Source organism: Engraulis encrasicolus, chromosome 22, assembly GCF_034702125.1.
Source record: "Engraulis encrasicolus isolate BLACKSEA-1 chromosome 22, IST_EnEncr_1.0, whole genome shotgun sequence".
NCBI classification, from domain to species: Eukaryota; Metazoa; Chordata; class Actinopteri; order Clupeiformes; family Engraulidae; genus Engraulis; species Engraulis encrasicolus.
Genome location: NC_085878.1, coordinates 34,937,236 through 34,953,868, shown reverse-complemented (window position 1 = coordinate 34,953,868; position 16,633 = coordinate 34,937,236). Strand labels below are relative to the sequence as shown.

At 47.6% G+C, this 16,633-nt stretch overlaps 1 protein-coding gene across 2 annotated transcripts in view; it reads left to right on the top strand.

The window, feature by feature from the left end:
- The window catches only part of rfx7a (regulatory factor X7a), a 42,863-nt gene that overhangs the window by 22,716 nt on the left and 3,514 nt on the right, over window positions 1-16,633 (top strand). Inside the window, exons 3-10 of one of the 2 annotated variants that reach the window (XM_063188981.1) lie at window positions 470-555; window positions 1,020-1,160; window positions 4,519-4,635; window positions 7,868-7,952; window positions 8,524-8,731; window positions 12,774-13,117; window positions 13,894-14,326; window positions 14,666-16,387. In XM_063188981.1, coding sequence (XP_063045051.1) covers window positions 470-555; window positions 1,020-1,160; window positions 4,519-4,635; window positions 7,868-7,952; window positions 8,524-8,731; window positions 12,774-13,117; window positions 13,894-14,326; window positions 14,666-16,387 — 3,136 coding nt within the window. Of the gene's footprint in view, window positions 1-469; window positions 556-1,016; window positions 1,161-4,518; window positions 4,636-7,867; window positions 7,953-8,523; window positions 8,732-12,773; window positions 13,118-13,893; window positions 14,327-14,665; window positions 16,388-16,633 lie in introns of both variants that reach the window. The other variant, XM_063188980.1, reaches the window with a different exon arrangement.

Here is a 16,633-nt window from a genome sequence, read left to right as displayed (position 1 = left end):
CGTGGCTCAAACGGTTGGGCACTGGACCACTGTGCCGGTGACCCGTGTTCGATTCCGACCCCAATCGTTTCCTGGTACTTCCCCGTCTCTCTCTCCCAATTCGTTTCCCGTCTCTATCCTGTCTGAAAAATAGTTAAAGCCCTAAAAAATATATATATATATATATTTGAACATGAAAAGTAATTTAAAGCTGTATTTATTGTGCTCACAATTGGTGTCATGTTTAAACCCTCTCAGATGCTTTTATTCAAGCATTGATATTATATTTGAACCAAGACCAAAATGAAATGTCTCTGTATACAAGTTTTACAATGAGGATGCAGAGCAGAGTAATTGTTTTACCACATTGCATTCAGTGCATTGACACCTGTCAACAGACATTCAAGTCCTTTTCCTCCTTGTTCTCCTTTGAGGAGATGGCTATTTGCATCTCTAATGTGTTTTTGTCTGTTTTTCTCTTGTTTTGCAGCAAGATGTGGAGAAGTTTACAGACATTGAGAAACTCTACCTCTACCTTAAGTTGCCTTGTGGTCCCAGCAATGGCAATGAAAAAAGGTAACTGCAGAGTGCTGTGTAATGTCATATGAGCCCATTAGAGCAATGTAACCCACTTATTTTAAACTATTAATTTCATATATGTAATACCTGTCTACCATAAAGTAACAAGAGTTCTGTTTTGGTATGTAGCTGTTAAGTGAGTGATGAATGGGGAAATGCAAGTCCCTCTGAGATTATTGACATCCACCTGCTCTCCTCTGCATCTCTCTCTCTCTCTCTGTCTCTACATCTCTCTCTTCCCCCTTCATCTCCCTCTCTCTGCATCTTTCTATATCTCTCTACACCTCCCTCTCTACACCTCCCTCTCTACATCTCACATCTCTCTCTCTCTCTCTCTCTCTCTCTCTCTCTCTCTCTCTCTCTCTCTCTCTCTCTCTCTCTCTCTCTCTCTCTCTCTCTCTCTCTCTCTCTCTCTCTCTCTCTCTCTCTCCCTCTCTCCTTTCTCTCTCCTTGTACAGCAGCAGCAGCAGCAGTAGTGCTGATCAGAGCTCCATGTCGTCTAGTCGTACCCAGCAGATGCACGCGTTCAACTGGATCCGGCACCACCTGGAGGAGCACCCGGAGACCTCGCTGCCCAAGCAGGAGGTCTACGACGAGTACAAGTGAGTAGGGAGAAGTGAAAGCCCAACTGGGAAACTCCCAACTCCCATTGTCATTGTGACAAAGCACTCCACAGCACACAAGTGAACACTGCACACAACGAAATTGCATATATGCCTCGCCCGTGCAAGGGGGCAGCCGCGGGACATTCAGGGTTCTTCAGTCAAGTCATGGAGGAGGATAGGAGGGAGAGGAGAGCCTGCCAGCCACCGCAACCGCCACCTGCCATGGCCGAATTAAAGGGCAAAGAGGTCTGTTGACCCGGGCTCAGGGAGAAGGGGGGCCCAGAATCGGGTCCCTATTACATTGAATGTATTGAATGTGGGGCCTTTCAGATGATTTTTGATGCGGGTGGGCCCAGCTAAAGCTGACCGGGGCGAGAGCAAAGTGTTCTATTGTCCCAGGCTCAGGGAGAAGGGGGGCCCAGAATTAGGTCCCTATTACATTGTATGCATTGTATTTATTGGGTGCATTGAGACGATTTTTGTCCTGGGCCCAGCCAAAGCTGTCAGCAGCTGCCAGCCAGCAGCAGGGAAGCCGACAGGGGCAAGGGCAAATGGGTCTGTTGTCCCGGGCTCAGGGAGAAAGGGGGCCCAGAATTGGGTACCTATTAAATTGTATGTATTGGGTGGGGGGTGGGCTTTTCAGACAATTTTGTGTTGGCCCCAGCCACAGCTGTCAGCAGCCCTGGCTAACAGCATCAGCAGGGGGTCCAGATCAGCGGGCAGTGGGGAGGCAGGCAGAGCAGCAGGGGGTGGCAGATTGGTGACATGGAATTGGCCGTCACCCTCACACCTGCCAGTCACCTCATATCAGGTTGTCTCTTGCCCCCGTGCCCCCCATGCCTTTTTAATCAGCATGCTTTCACGATTCATGATGTGGCATTAAGATTTCCACACAGATCTGGATAGTGAATTGTTAAATCATCAATCAAAATCACTGTAATAGTCTTATCGTTCAACCATTTCTTTAGGCGGGGCGATTCGACTGAGGATATAAGTGTTTTACTACATAAATGCCCTTACATTACATTCATATAATCTTAAATAAATGCACAAACGTGAAAAGGAGGGTAAAAACACGATGATTAATAACACATCTGAACGCAGTGCAAAGGGCATATACTGTAAGTCTTGTTCAAGACTTTAGATGTGTCTGAAGCTGGCCTTCTGGTAATCGGAACTGCGTTAATTGCAATGTCGGTAAACGACAAGTGCCAATAGAGGCAATAGGGGCGATGGATCGATGACACAGGAACAGCCAATGCCAGCACACCTGTTAGCTTGTCCTGCCACCTTGTCACCCTTATCGGTCAGCCTTACCCACATGCCAACAGGGTTAGTTTTCGTGACATGCCATTTAAACTATTGATACTGGATGCTGTGTATACGTTGCATTGACCTAGCCGCCTGAAGCTGGATGGACGCAGCATTCGGGCACATGAGATTTGACAGTTTTTATTTTAAAAATGTGGGCATGTTAGAGCTGAATGAACACATTCTGATACAAGAGGAGGGCCTTAGCTTTTAAATGCAAGTCATTTCATGTTTTTTTGTGCTTCGGAGCCTGAGATATTTAAGTTTTATAGGCTGAGGGCACCTTTTCCCTAGGCGTTTAGCAGGCGTTTTTTGCAGCTGCCTTCGGCTAACATGGGTTAAGATGCTATTATCATTTTGATTTTGAGTGAGAGCCAGGTAAAAGAAATCAAACTGGAAGGGACGGAAGATGTTAAAATACAAACCAGTGTTGGGATACTGGGATAGGTGCATCTTAAAAAATTTACTTCAGTTTCATTAACCCATTTCAGCCTTGGCCTTTTTTGGGAAAAGGTGCCCTCTCCCTATTAAAACCTAAGTATCTCATCCTCCGCAGCACATAAAAACATGAAATCAGTTGCATTTAAAAGCTAGAACCTTCATTCTGCAATAGAATGTATTAATTCAGCTCTAACATAACCTCATTTTTAATATAAACTCAAATCTCAATCAGAATGCAGCATACACTAAACAGTATGTCGCTCCAGGACACAATGGGTTAAATGAAGTTCACAGCATTCTACAGTAATCATAATTTATTAGCTTTTTTAATTTCAAAGTCAAACCAGTACACTATGTTGATTGATAAGGTAGTGAAATACGACACAAGTCTTGAACAAGCCTGATATTATACACCCTATCCTAATTTATCGATTACGCACCTGTATGCAGCGTATTTTATTTCTGCAATGCAACACCGATGTTTCGCATAGTGCGAACTTGGCTGCTGGCTTTGATGTGCGAGTTGTAAATGAATCGAGGAGACCTGAATGCGAGAGGTGGCGCAGGGCGGTACAGGGCGATGCAGTGTAGCGAATGGGCCAGGCAGGCAGGGGTTCCCAAACTTTACCATGACAAGGCCTCCACATACCAGTAGATTCTAGCCAAGGCCCCCCTTACATGGGTCAACCATAGTCTAGGTCTGTTATTACAAATGATAATAGTAGTTATGTTCAGACATGCAATAGATTATTGTAAAGCAGTTTTACAATAATGGGAATATTGTGAAGCTTATTTTGGTGGACATTTGTCAATCATTTTATTCAAATATTTATTTTATTTTGCTATACCTTTTCTGCCAATCGGCCATAGCAATTCCTTGTGGCCCCCCAGGGGTCCCAGGCCCCCACTTTGAAAACCACTGGTGCAGGGGACAGGGCTATACAGAGGTGGCGAGTACGGGGCGGTACAGGGAGGTGGAGCGTGGCGAGGGGGTTGTGGGTGCAGAGGACAGGTGTGTACTGTACCTATTTGACACCAGTGGCACGACGGCACCCTGGCCATGCTCTGTGCTCTGTGTCCCTTCAGCAGAAAAGCCTACGTCCCAAAAATAGCAGCTGGTAGCATGGGAAGAGGGGCGAGCCATATGTTGGTACTGTAACTCTAGAGCGGAACATTTGAGCGTGTCAACTGTGTTACCGTATTATGTAAGTAAGGGGATAGAGAAGGGGACAGGGGAGGTGGGGGGGTTTGTTGAGCAGACGACGGACTTCCCATTCATTGCTATTCAATATCTGTTAATTGCTAATTATGACCGTTGAAGAAGTATTTGAGTTGAGTCAAGGACTTATAATAAGACTTGTCGTGTCATGTGGTATCATTCCTAGACGTTTTTTATAGGACACTTAACTTTTTGTGCGCTGTCTGGAATCCAGACGACGAATGCCATCCTGTATTCTAATACGCGTGTGTGTGGGTGTGTGTGTGTGTGTGTGTGTGTGTGTGTGTGTGTGTGTGTGTGTGTGTGTGTGTGTGTGTGTGTGTGTGTGTGTGTGTGTGTGTGTGTGTGTGTGTGTGTGTGTGTGTGTGTGTTGTCTTTTCGCAGGAGTTACTGTGACAATCTCAGCTACCATCCCCTGAGTGCTGCTGACTTTGGAAAGATCATGAAAAACGTCTTTCCCAACATGAAAGCTCGCCGACTGGGCATGCGAGGCAAATCAAAATATCCTTCTGTGCACGCGCTCACTGGAACACTTTGTAACAATCCTTCCCGTTCTGGACCGTGAACTTGGAGGGTGTGTGTGTGTGTGTGTGTGTGTGTGTGTGTGTGTGTGTGTGTGTGTGTGTGTGTGTGTGTGTGTGTGTGTGTGTGTGTGTGTGTTTGGGGTGGGAGGTTTAGGGTGCGGTGTGGGGGGGGTCATCGAACATCTGTTGTTGTAGTTCATGCCACCTCTAAATATAGAATCCAAATTAAATCAAATAAAGCGGCGAGGGCTTTGAGAGTAAAGCCGAGCCGAGGGGAGAAGGGGCTACGGCCACTTGTGGTACAATCGGAATGACTTTGCCCTTCAACAAACATCTGTGGAACCCATGGGGGCGATGTGGCCAAATATTTTCTTGGTTCCCTTTCTACTGTCTCTGGTGTAGCGGTCAGTAGAAGGGCCGCTGAGCTGACCTGCTCTGCCGCTAACAAGTTCCTGACATGCTTGTGACTCATTTTGACAGGAGGGGAAGTTTAAAACGGACCTCGGGGTTAAAAGTGCACGTGTACGTGAGCATTTTTTATTTTTCAACGCTCCACTAGTTTGTTTGGTGCCCTTCCGAAATAGCTCTAGACGTTTATTTGTTTGTGACGGTTGTGGTGGCAACCGAAATTCTACACGGGACCCCCCCCCCTATTTCTTCCCCACCACCTTCCAAGTAAATAACACCAACTTTAGAATGTCATGAGCTCACGCTTACATAAGAACAAGCTGGAGAATGCCCCGCTATTCTTATATTATACACCCCCAAAGAATTATATGTGTTTTTTATTCTACTGGCTTGGTAAGGGGTGTAAATAATAACAGAGTTGTATCGATTCATCTATCCTACAGCCAGTGATTCAATTAATTGATTTGTCTGCAAAAAAAACGATGAATAGTTATCGTAATTCATTGTTATTAATCGTTATTAGTCTATTAATCAAGTTTAGTTATTTCACTCATTTTTTGAGGCATTTTTTGTTTTACTCATGCAGTAATAATAATACTGACTGTAGTAATGATGTTCCTCAAATCAAATACTTTCAGATATTTCAGCTTTTGTAACATTTCACACATACGCGTCAGCCAAGCCTGTAAGGTAAAAAGAATTTGAATTGCATCGTGGAGCATTTTTTGGTATTGAAAATCGAATCGCTGTGAAGGCTCTGATTCACTCCCCTACTACTGGCTTTAATTGGGGGGAGGCCTGCTGGTGTTCTGGGGTGTTCCAGCTCCCTCAGGCTTTTGAAGACTGGGTGCTGCAACTGGTTATACCCGCTTTGCCCCGGCAATATTTTGATGACTTGATCAGAGGAATTGAAACTGGACCTCACTCGCAGTGCAGCTGTTGATCTCAGAAAGATGAAGAGCACTTGTGTGTGTGTGTGTGTGTGTTTGTGCGTGTGTGTGCATGTGTGTGTGTGTGTGTGTGTGTGTGTGTGTGTGTGTGTGTGTGTGTGTGTGTGTGTGTGTGTGTGTGTGTGTGTGTGTGTGTGTGTGTGTGTGTGTGTGTGTGTGTATTTGTGTGTATCTACATATCTGTGTGTATCTACATATCTCTGTATCTCTCTGAGTGTGTGCCATTGGAAGTTGGCCCAAGGGACATCAAATCTGAAATGCAAAGTGCAGTGTTGCCGTCATGGGCGAGGTGACACTCCAACACAGAAATAGGTCAAAGGGGAGCCAGCAGGCCGCCATGAACTCCAATCCAGAGCCAGCCGACACGTGGCCCACACACAGGCAAGCAAAGGGGTCAGTTGTCCTGGGCCCAGAGAGAAAAGGGCCCAAATATGGGCGCTCATCACTCCATATGCATTGGGTGTCGGGGGCCTCCCAGATTACTTTGTCATGGGCCCGGCCAAAGCTGTCAGTGGCCACTGCCCACACGAGTTGCCAGCTAACTGTCCTGTTAGGATGGCAGTGTATTTCTTAAGTCATTGATATGCCTGCATTCCGATTATGCTCAAATTAAATACCAAATGTGGCAATTAGTGTGAGTTATGATGCGATCTTGTGTGTTGAGAAACTTTCTTAGGGAGACTGTACTAATGTGGTTTAGACTCACAATCTCTGTGTGTGTGTATGTGCGTGTGTGCGTGCGTGTGTGTGTGTGCGCACGTGGGTGTAGGTGTGTGTGCATGATCGCATGTGTCTGTGTGCGTGTGTCAGAGAGATAGAGAGAGAGAGAGACTGTGTGAGTGCGCACATACCATACTTTTGTCCGTCCGTCCGTCCGTCCACCTGTCTGTCTCATGTGAGAGGGAAAGTAGCTTTAGAGGTGAATGGATTAGTGAAGGGTGAGGCCAGCTAAGGCAGCTGAGGGGGGGTTCATAGCAGCTCAGGCCCCACCAGTCACTTCACAGGGAATTTCCACGTGTGTGACTGATGATCCTCACCCACTTGCTAGTCCTGCTTTATGCTTTGTAAATTCCCCAATTTAAATTCAATTTCAATGTATTAGCGACCATGTGCAATTAAAAGATAAATGTTGTCATTTCATGCAGTTAGCCTCAGGCTTATGGTAGAATGGTAGAACAGCGTCCACATACAGAACTTGCGCCTATATTCTAAAATTCCATGTTTTCCACCACTAATAGGCCTCATCAGGTACAACTTTTTTGTTTTTTCATTTCATGCATTTTTTCTGTAGCTAGCTTTTGTTTTTTGAAGAGGTGCACATATTAATTAAACAGTTGTTGTTTTTTTTGTGTTTTTTTTTTAAAGGTTCCCTCCCTTAATTCACCCGAACCTGTTGGCATGTCATTAAAAGGGAAGGGAAGCTTTCAAATGTTTGTGGGACACTGAATCAATACTACTCCTTGTTATGAATTGGTGGCAATGCCAAGTGTTCATATGTCGTTTATATGTGGTGTATTATATGCCGCGTACATGTATGTTTTTGGTGTAATGAAGGTGGATCACCAGAGCAACTCATCGCGGATGTTTGAAATGTATTGATAACGGTGACAGAAACTACAGTTTCGACAAGTGTGTCCCTCAGACTCTCTGAAGACACTTGCTGAAATGTTTATAACTATGTTTATAACCTTTATAACTAAATTTCAAACCAATAAATCATCCCAGTCTGAATTGCTCCGGTGGCCCTCCTTCATTGCTTGAAATAAGTCCTTCCCGTTTAAGCACAGAGGACATACTTTTGTTTTTCTTCGTGGTTTTCTAAGACTGCTATTCTCCTTAACCCTGCTATACGTATTGCTACAGTGGACTGAGGAAGAAGGCTTTCGTTCACATGCCCTCTCTGCCAAATCTAGATTTACACAAGTCGGGTGACGGGGTGAGTGATTAAGTGTACTGTACTCTGTTGACAGACCGCCTGTCTGTCTGTCTGTCTGTCTGTCTCTGTTTGTGTTTGTCTCTTGTCTGTCTGGTTGGCAAGGGTAGGCTGTCTGCATACCACAAGGCATACATTCATACATTACATACATGGATTACAGTAACCTGCCAGCTTGCACACAACAATTATATGTGCAGTATGTGTTGTCATCCAAGCACTTCAGGAGCGCAATTAAGACATCAGAAATGGAAGTACTCAGTCAGAAATATTCAGCAATTGTTTTTCTTCACTTTACATTCCTTCCAAGTGCAGTTGATATCCTGATAGCAAATTCTGACTGCAAATTTGCGTGTAGCTCGCGTGTGTGTGTGTGTGTGTGTGTGTACGTGCGCGCACGTGTGTGTGTGCGTGTGCGTGTGTGTGTGTGTGTGTATGTATGTGCACTTGCTTTTGTGCTTGTGTGTGTCCACCTCTCACCTCCTCCTCTCACCTCCTTCTCCTGTTACCTCCTTCTCCTCCCCCTCTCACCACCTCCTCCTCTCACCTCCTTCTCCCCCTCCCCTGTCTCCAGTTCGAGGTGCTGGAGTCCTCCTGTCAGCTGGCCACAGCAGAGGAGGAGGTGCGCTCGGCGGCGTGCGGCCTGGTGTGCGAGTGGGCCCAGAAGGTTCTGAGCCGGCAGTTTGACAGCGTGGAGGACCTGGCCCGCTTCCTGCTCGGCAGCCATTACATCGGCACCAAGTCTGTGGCTGCGCTCACCGTCATGACCGGCTCTCCCGCAGGTACAGTAAATAGTTCACTCACGCTTTACCTTGCTATCCATCTCTACACTACAGCTATCCATCATACCTATGGCCTAGTGGCTCAGAAGATGGGCTTCAGATCAGAGGGTTGCAGGTTTGAATCCCACCCTTCCACTCCCTATAGCTCTCCATGGCTGAAGTGAACATGACCAAGGCACCTAACTAAACCCCACACCTTCCAAATACTATTGAAACTTTGATGAATCTGACCACAGAGCCAATGGCATGACAGAACTTAGTGCATCATCATTATTACCATTTAACACCGTGCCTAATGCTGTTGGAACAGTGCTCGGATTTAATTGGAAATATTCTCATTTGAGATATCAGAGATGGCCCACCTGGCCAGAGTGACTGAGGAACTACCAGTATGCACTGTAAAACATTCCAGCCAGCTAAACGTAAAAAAGTAAGTTGCCCTGATGTTTGTAAGTTAACTCAATTCAAGACTTGGCTCAATTTGAGGCTTTCTCAAGTTGAGTTAACTTACAAATTTAAGGCAGCAGGGCAGCTTAATTATTTTACATTTAACTGGCTGAAATGTTCTACAGTGTGGGCAGGGCAGCTCAGGCTATTGGTCAGGTCACACTGGGCCAGGTCAAAGGGCGCTGGGTTGTAAAGCCAAGCGTTTTCCGGGCCATGGGTTAAGCTCGAAGGGGCTCAGAAGAAGACCACCACCCTGTTGCCTGGAAGCAGATTACCTTTCTTTCACGGCCATGTCCGGGATGAAAGGGATGCATTTTGACCATGTGTTTGACCTTGGCCTGTATGTACATGTATGTAATGTCTGTCAAGGACACAGGTTGTTAGCCCAGGCCCGCCCATACTAACACACTGCACAACGTTTCGCAAACTCATCCGTCTGGCAGGCATGCTATCTTCAACGGGGTTCCCAAACTTTAGCATGACAAGGCCCCTCATGTACAGGTACAGTACATTCCAGCCAAGGCCCCCCTTACATGGGTCGCCTCGTGCCACACCATTTTGTTTTCACAACCATAGCCTAGGTCTGTAAAGTCAGTATACCACTAGGATATAAATTAACAACAAGAATCGTAGTAATGTTCAGAGATGCAATAGATTATAGATGCTATGTATTGTAATGCTGTTGAGAATATTGTTTATCTTATTTTTGGCCTACGTTAGTTATTCATTTTATTAAGTAACTCACTTTGTTGTGCTATACTTTTCCCTTTGTGGTCGCTATAGCCAGGCTAACAGATCATAGTCTTCAATAGTATGTTTCCATCACTTAATTTCTAACGAACAAACAAAGGGCACACAAGGAGCTTTATGTGAATAGATAAGCAATACATTTTTAGGGGGGCTGTTGTCATCTGTCTGTCCCGCCACTGCCAATTGACTATATGGGACAGCAGTGGCCTATTGGTTAATAAGGTGGTTGTTGTATCAAAAGGTGAGAGATTTGAATCTCACTTAACCTTAAATTGCTCCAGTGACTATAACCAGGGCTCTACATGAACTGTTTTTCATTACCAGCCAAAAAGCTATAGACATTAATGTTACTAGCCAAATACACACTCACTAAGTGGCTAGTAAATTGGTCTTTCTACCAGCCAAATTGAATTTTCACCAGCATTTGGCCGGTTGGCTGGTGTTAATTTAGAGCCCTGACTATAACCAATGCCCTGTATGTTAGTTGCTTTGGGTAAAAGTGTCAGCTAAGTGGAATATTGAAAGAAAGTGAAAGTGAAAGCCCATTGGGAAACTCCAACTCCCATTGTCATTGTGACACAGCACTCCACAGCACACAAGTGAACACCGCACACTGCACACAACGAAATTGCATTTATGCCTCACCCGTGCAAGGGGGCAGCCCTCAGTGGCGCCCCATGGGGAGCAGTGGGACGGTACCATGCTCAGGGTACCTCAGTCATGGAGGAGGATGGGGGAGAGCACTGGTTGATTACTCCCCCCACCAACCTGGCGGGTCGAACAACAGCACATTAAGTCCACAGGTTCTGATGGCGTGTTGTAGAAAAAGCATTCCTTGAATATTGGTGCCCAATTTCTCAGGCAAGGAAACAGTGACGCATAGACAAGACTTACAGTAAGTTTCTATTGCTAGGCATAGTGCTTTACAATCTCTGGGCAAGACTGAGACCCGGTACATATATATGGATACTTTTGTAAACACGTGCGTTTGGGCATTTTGTATACATGTAAATGGAGTTTTAGCTCCCTAAAGTGTATTTTTAATTGGACTTAAAATTATGTTTTCTAAAATGCATCTGTCACATTGGTGCATTTTTTTTCTTTCTTTTTTGTATGCATATGCTGTGTTTTCATGTAAACATGAATAGCATCAGCTTCTTAAAATGTCAGCAAACATGTAGGCCTGACTTGAATTCAAAATGCAATGCAGTGTTCCACAGGCAATTAATTGTATATGCAGTATGGGCTGGGTTTGGCTGGGCTGGGCTGGGCTGGGCTTTGCTTGGCTGGGCTTGGCTATGGTGGTGTCGCCCCGTGTTTTTTCCAGCTGAAGCCTTCCTGGGCACAGAGATCTCCCTCTAGTGGCCATGTTTAGCACTTCCCCTAATTAAAATAGACACATGGCCGTCAGGCATGTACAGTAACTCTCATTATTATGACCCGATCCATATACTCTGCTCGTGTGCTTCCCCAAGGACACTGGGTTGGCCTGATTGGCACTTTTATAGCACTGCGGTTGAGTGACATATGGCTTGTGTTACAAGCAGCAATGTTTCCAATCGTCAGTCTCTCTCAGGATTTCTGTGCTAGTGGGCTGTCACGACACAATGAATAGACTGTTAAGTTTATACAACCATAACCAGAAATAAAATACTACACTACAAACTGTCCTTTTTCTATTGTAGTTATACTACAAATACCAAATGTTTTTTGTGGGACACACAAAGAGTTTTTATGAAGCATCCACTATGGCTGATGTCACACACGAGGTAATGTTGCAGTGTGTCCCTGTAACAACCCAACATTGTTTTCCTATGCTCTTCCTCACCTGTCTCATTCCAGGAATCAAGGTGCCCAATGCAGACCTTTTTTTATTTTGGCTTATGATATGACAAATACATTTTTTTTGTTTAACTGGGAGTCACCAGAGACGACTTTCCTAATAGGCACAGTTGGCAATTGCCAAGGGCCCCATCAATATATGCCCTCTGTAAGGAGCCCCCAACAGCCAGCCCCACCATAGGAAGTACAAGAAAAAAATAATTCAAGAGGGGGCCCCATGTTAACATCTAGCCTAGGGCCCCCCAAATTGGTAGAGCCGGTACTGGGAGTCACAAAGAGTTTTGTGATGTGCTCGCTATGGCTGGTGTCACACCGTAGTGTTGTAACTTGTCACTCTGTCAACCCAACTATGCGCCAAAGTGCCAATGTGGACCTTTTTTTGACTTATGAGATGACAAATATAAAATGTTTTTGTTTAACTTGGATTCACACAGCGGTGTTGCCAGTTGTCACTTTATCAACCCAAGTTTGTCTTTCTTCCTGCTAGCCTTCCTCTCCTCTGCAGGTGTCAAGGAACCCATGCAGACCTCATGTGATAGCCCAACGTTGTTTTAAAGTATTTCACAATGCACTGATTTTGATTACCATGTCACTTTGTCACATGACATGGAATCTGTTTTAAAAGCACCTTTGTGATAAATAAGAAAGTTTGCCCTGATAAAGACTGGTATACAGGCGAAATGCACAGGCGACGGCGTTATCCCTTAAAATAAAGGAGTTTTAACCTTTTTCACTAAAATCAGTATAGCTCAGATCTTTAAAGCCGCTTGCACACCTATCTAATCCGACCAGACTTTCCAATTACGACTAGTCAGTTGTCTGTCTGCTCCTTTCGGTCTTGATCGGACACAGTTTGCTCCCTAAGACTACCACCTTCAGCAAGGAGCCTACTGTTAAGGCCTTTACGTTTTGGGGATAGTCACAAACTAAGTCCTGAACCCAGCATGGCTTTTTCTTCCTCTTCACCTCACCTGCCTCCTCTTCCTCTCTTCCACACCGCCAGGCGTCAAGATGCCCATGCAGGCGTCGGCGTTCGTGCCCGCGGCGGACGGCGCCCACGCCTTCCAGCCTCAGGTGAAGACGCTGGGCGCCTCGCCCTCTGTGGACGCCAAGCAGCAGCTGCAGCGCAAGATCCAGAAGAAGCAGCAGGAGCAGAAGCTGCACTCCCCGCTGCCCACCTCCGCCGCCGAGCTGCACGCCCACGCCCACCACGCACGCAGGGCCGATTGCGCCACGCCCGGAGCTGGGGGCGGGGGCGGGCACACCATCGCCTGCGGCAGCCCAGCCCTGCTCTCGCCACAGCCCACCATCGGCATTGTGTTGGCCTCCGTGCCCAGCCCCGTCACGGTAAGCTTTTTTTTTTCTAATTAAAAATTATTTATTAATTGCTTTTTTTAGCAGTTAATAATTGTTTTTTTCAGTTGCGTAACTGTTGATATTTTTGTTTGGCTGTCCTAGCACAGGATGCTACTACGTTGGTTGGCTTAGTGACTGGCACAGATTAAGCAGCAGTAGTAGAGGAAGTGGCAAAGCCTTCAATAGTAGAGTATTCTGCCTTTATTTGCAGACCAAAACAAACAAACCACAACTTTACCTAAGAGGATTAAAAACTGCTGAAAATAAAGCATGCTTTTACTATACAAGAGCCCCTGCTGCTAGATTAATGCTCTAACTAACAGTTGTATTTTGTGAGGCGTACATTTGTTTACTTTTATGTGTGATGCTTTATCTTGTATAATATTTTCATTATTATGCTTTATTATAATGTTATTAATTAATGTTTTATTATGGATTATTATTTTTACTTAGTTTACATAGTAGATCATTTTGGTGGGAAGTTTAAATGTTGTATTGAGTGTTGTCCTTGTTCTCCTTTCCCCCTTCTCCAGGTTGAAAGCATCTGTTACTCCAATATAATACCACTTGTGTTGTAATAACATCTGTATGAATATATCTCCTTCCACTTTATACAAGTCTAGACATAAATTTGTACTTTGCTTCCCCCTCCTCGTCCCCCCCACCTCCCCCTCCCTCCCCCCTCCACCTCCTCTTCTCCAACCCACCTGCCCCACCCCCCTTCCCCACTTCCCCTCCACTTGCCCCCCTTCTTACCCCCCCTTCAGGTCCAGCGGAGTGGCCAGCTGATGACCTCCCCCAGCCCTGTGCCCATGGTGGGCTGCTCCGAGGGCAAAGTGCTGCCGGTCAACTTCCAGGTGGTGACGCCGGTGCAGCAGGTCAAGCAGTCGCCCAAGACGCCGCAGAACGTGCCGGCCAGCCCTGTAGGGGGCGCCATGATGGACCGCTCGGCGCGCCACCGCCAGATCCTGCCCAAGCCCCACCCTGCCACGCCCACCGGCGCCCTGGCCATACGCTCGCCCTCCACCCTGCTCATCACCAACAGCCCTGTCAAGACTGTTATGCCCACGTCGCCCCACGTCGGCTCTGTCAACGTGGTCAAGATGACAGCCATATCCCTGGGCTCCAGCAGCAGCATTGGCGGTGGAAACGGTGGCGGCAGTGCTATCTTCACTGCTGCTCCCACCACCGTGTCCGCAGGTATCGCCAGCGCTTCACTCATTTTTGTAACTTAATTAGTAACAAATTAACTCTTTTAGTAACTTCTTTTTAGTAACTTCATTTAGTAACTTAACTAGTAACTTTTAAAAAAAATGTTATTGGACTGTGTTGCCCTAACAGCTTATGGACCTAGATGACGAGACTCTATAGGTCATGTTGTGTTTTGTGTGTCTTTAATGTGCGTTTACATGTGGATTGTGGAGAAGTGTCATGCAAGACAAATTTCTGTACAAACAGACAATGAAAGTGTATCTTATCTTATCTTATCTTAACTTATCTTATCTTATCTTATCGTATCTTATCTTATCTTATCTTCAGTGCGCCCCGCCTCCACCGGCCTCCCCGCCCCCAGCCTGTCGGAGGAGCACAGGCCCAGTCCGCAGGTCCGGAGTGGTTCCGCTGTGCCCATGTTGTCCTCCCCTCCTCCTGGTGCTGCTGCTGCCAGGCCGCTGACAGGGGCCACCGAGCCGTCTGCCTCCAGCGCCGTCGCCCACACCGCCGACTCCAACTCCAACTCCAACTCTAGGACGGAGCCCAAAGCCATAATGGAGCCCGGCCGAGCCCCGAGAGGCGCTGCCAGACCCAAACCCAGCGGGGTGACTCAGGAACCAGCCGGGGGGCAGCACAGGGGCGGCGGCAGCAGCAGCAGCAGCAGCAGCAGGGGGCAGCCTGTCAGCGGACCTGTGCCCGTGCCCAGGGCCGCCAGCGTGCCCACCCCCCTCGCCAAGCCCTCTCCGGGATTAGATGTGTTCGCCGGATGTAATCACGGCAGCGGCAAGGCCCCGTTTAGCGCTGTCAGTGGCAGCGGTGGCAGCAGCAGCAACAGCACTACCACGACGCCTGGCAGCAATAATTCTAACAATAACAATACCAACGACAGCACTTTGATACTGAGCGTTGCCAATCAGAACACCAGCACTATTGCTCAGTCTTCGGCTAGTGGCACCGGTGGCGGTACGAACGGAAGCCCGACCAAGGAGAGCCCCCAGCCTCTGTCCAGGAGCCCACGCAAGCGCCTGGGCTCCGAGGCCAGCCCCTCCCCTGTGAGGAAAGTCTTCGTGTCCCAGCACTCGTACGGTCTGGCCGAACCCCCCAGGCTGCCAACCTTCGGCGCCGCCTTGAAGAGGGTGGGGCCCAGGCCCGGCGGTCCGACCCGGCCCGAGAGCGCCCCAGCCAGCGCCGCCGCCCGAATCACCATCCGGATGAACTCGGCGACCCCCACGCGCCTCCTGCCTCTCTCCGACTCCCCCTCCAGTTTCCAGGCCATCGCCATGGAGCCCCAGTCCCAACAACACAACACCAACACCACGCTGCACGGGAAATGCGAAGGCGCCACGTCTGTTCGGATGACTACTCCCACCCCAAACACCAACACCACCACGAGTGCCTCTGCTGGACAGGTCTTGTTGCAGCAGCAGCAGCAGCAGCCTATGAATCACCCCCAAGCCATGGTCACAGACGTCGACATGCTGGAGGCGTCGGCAGTGAACGAGCTGAAGAACGCCATGTGGGCAGACGGCCACCTGGGGGCAGTGCAACACCCACACCAACAGCAACAGCAACAGCAACAGCAGCATCAACAACATGCTCCCCAACAACAACTCCAGCAGATGACCGAACACCACCACCACCACAAGCAGATGTCGGCCCCCACAGCTATGATGAGCCACAACAACACCCCCACCACACACACACCCACCACCCCCACCCCCACCCACACCCACACCCCCACCAGCCACATGCCCACCACCCCAACCGCCCACATGACCAGTGTTGCCCAGCAACAACAGCAGCAGCAGCAGCAGCAGCTCCAGAACATGATGGAATTCGGCGGTGGGCCTCCGCCCAACGTCAACTTCCCCTTCCCCTTCCACGACGACGACATGACGCAGGACAGCATCGTGGAGGAGCTGGTGCAGATGGAGGAGCAGATGAAGCAGAGGAGGGCCCTGCAGTCGGCCCTCAGCGCCAGCAACGCCAGCATCAGCAGCGTCAACACGGGCCGCAGCAGCAGCTGCATGGAGCTGGGCGGAGTGGGAGGTAGGCCTGGGCAATATTACATTACATTACACTTACAATATTACATTACATTACACTTACAATATTACATTACTTTACACTTAAAAAAAATATATACACAGCGATAAAAAAGCAATTACAGATATTTAGGTAAAAGGTATTAGTTACCATTACTGGAGCAATGTGGGGTTAGGTGCCTTGCTCAAGCAAGTGCTCAAGCAAGTGCTCTTGCACTTCAGCCATGGATGGAAGTGCTGGTAAGGGTGG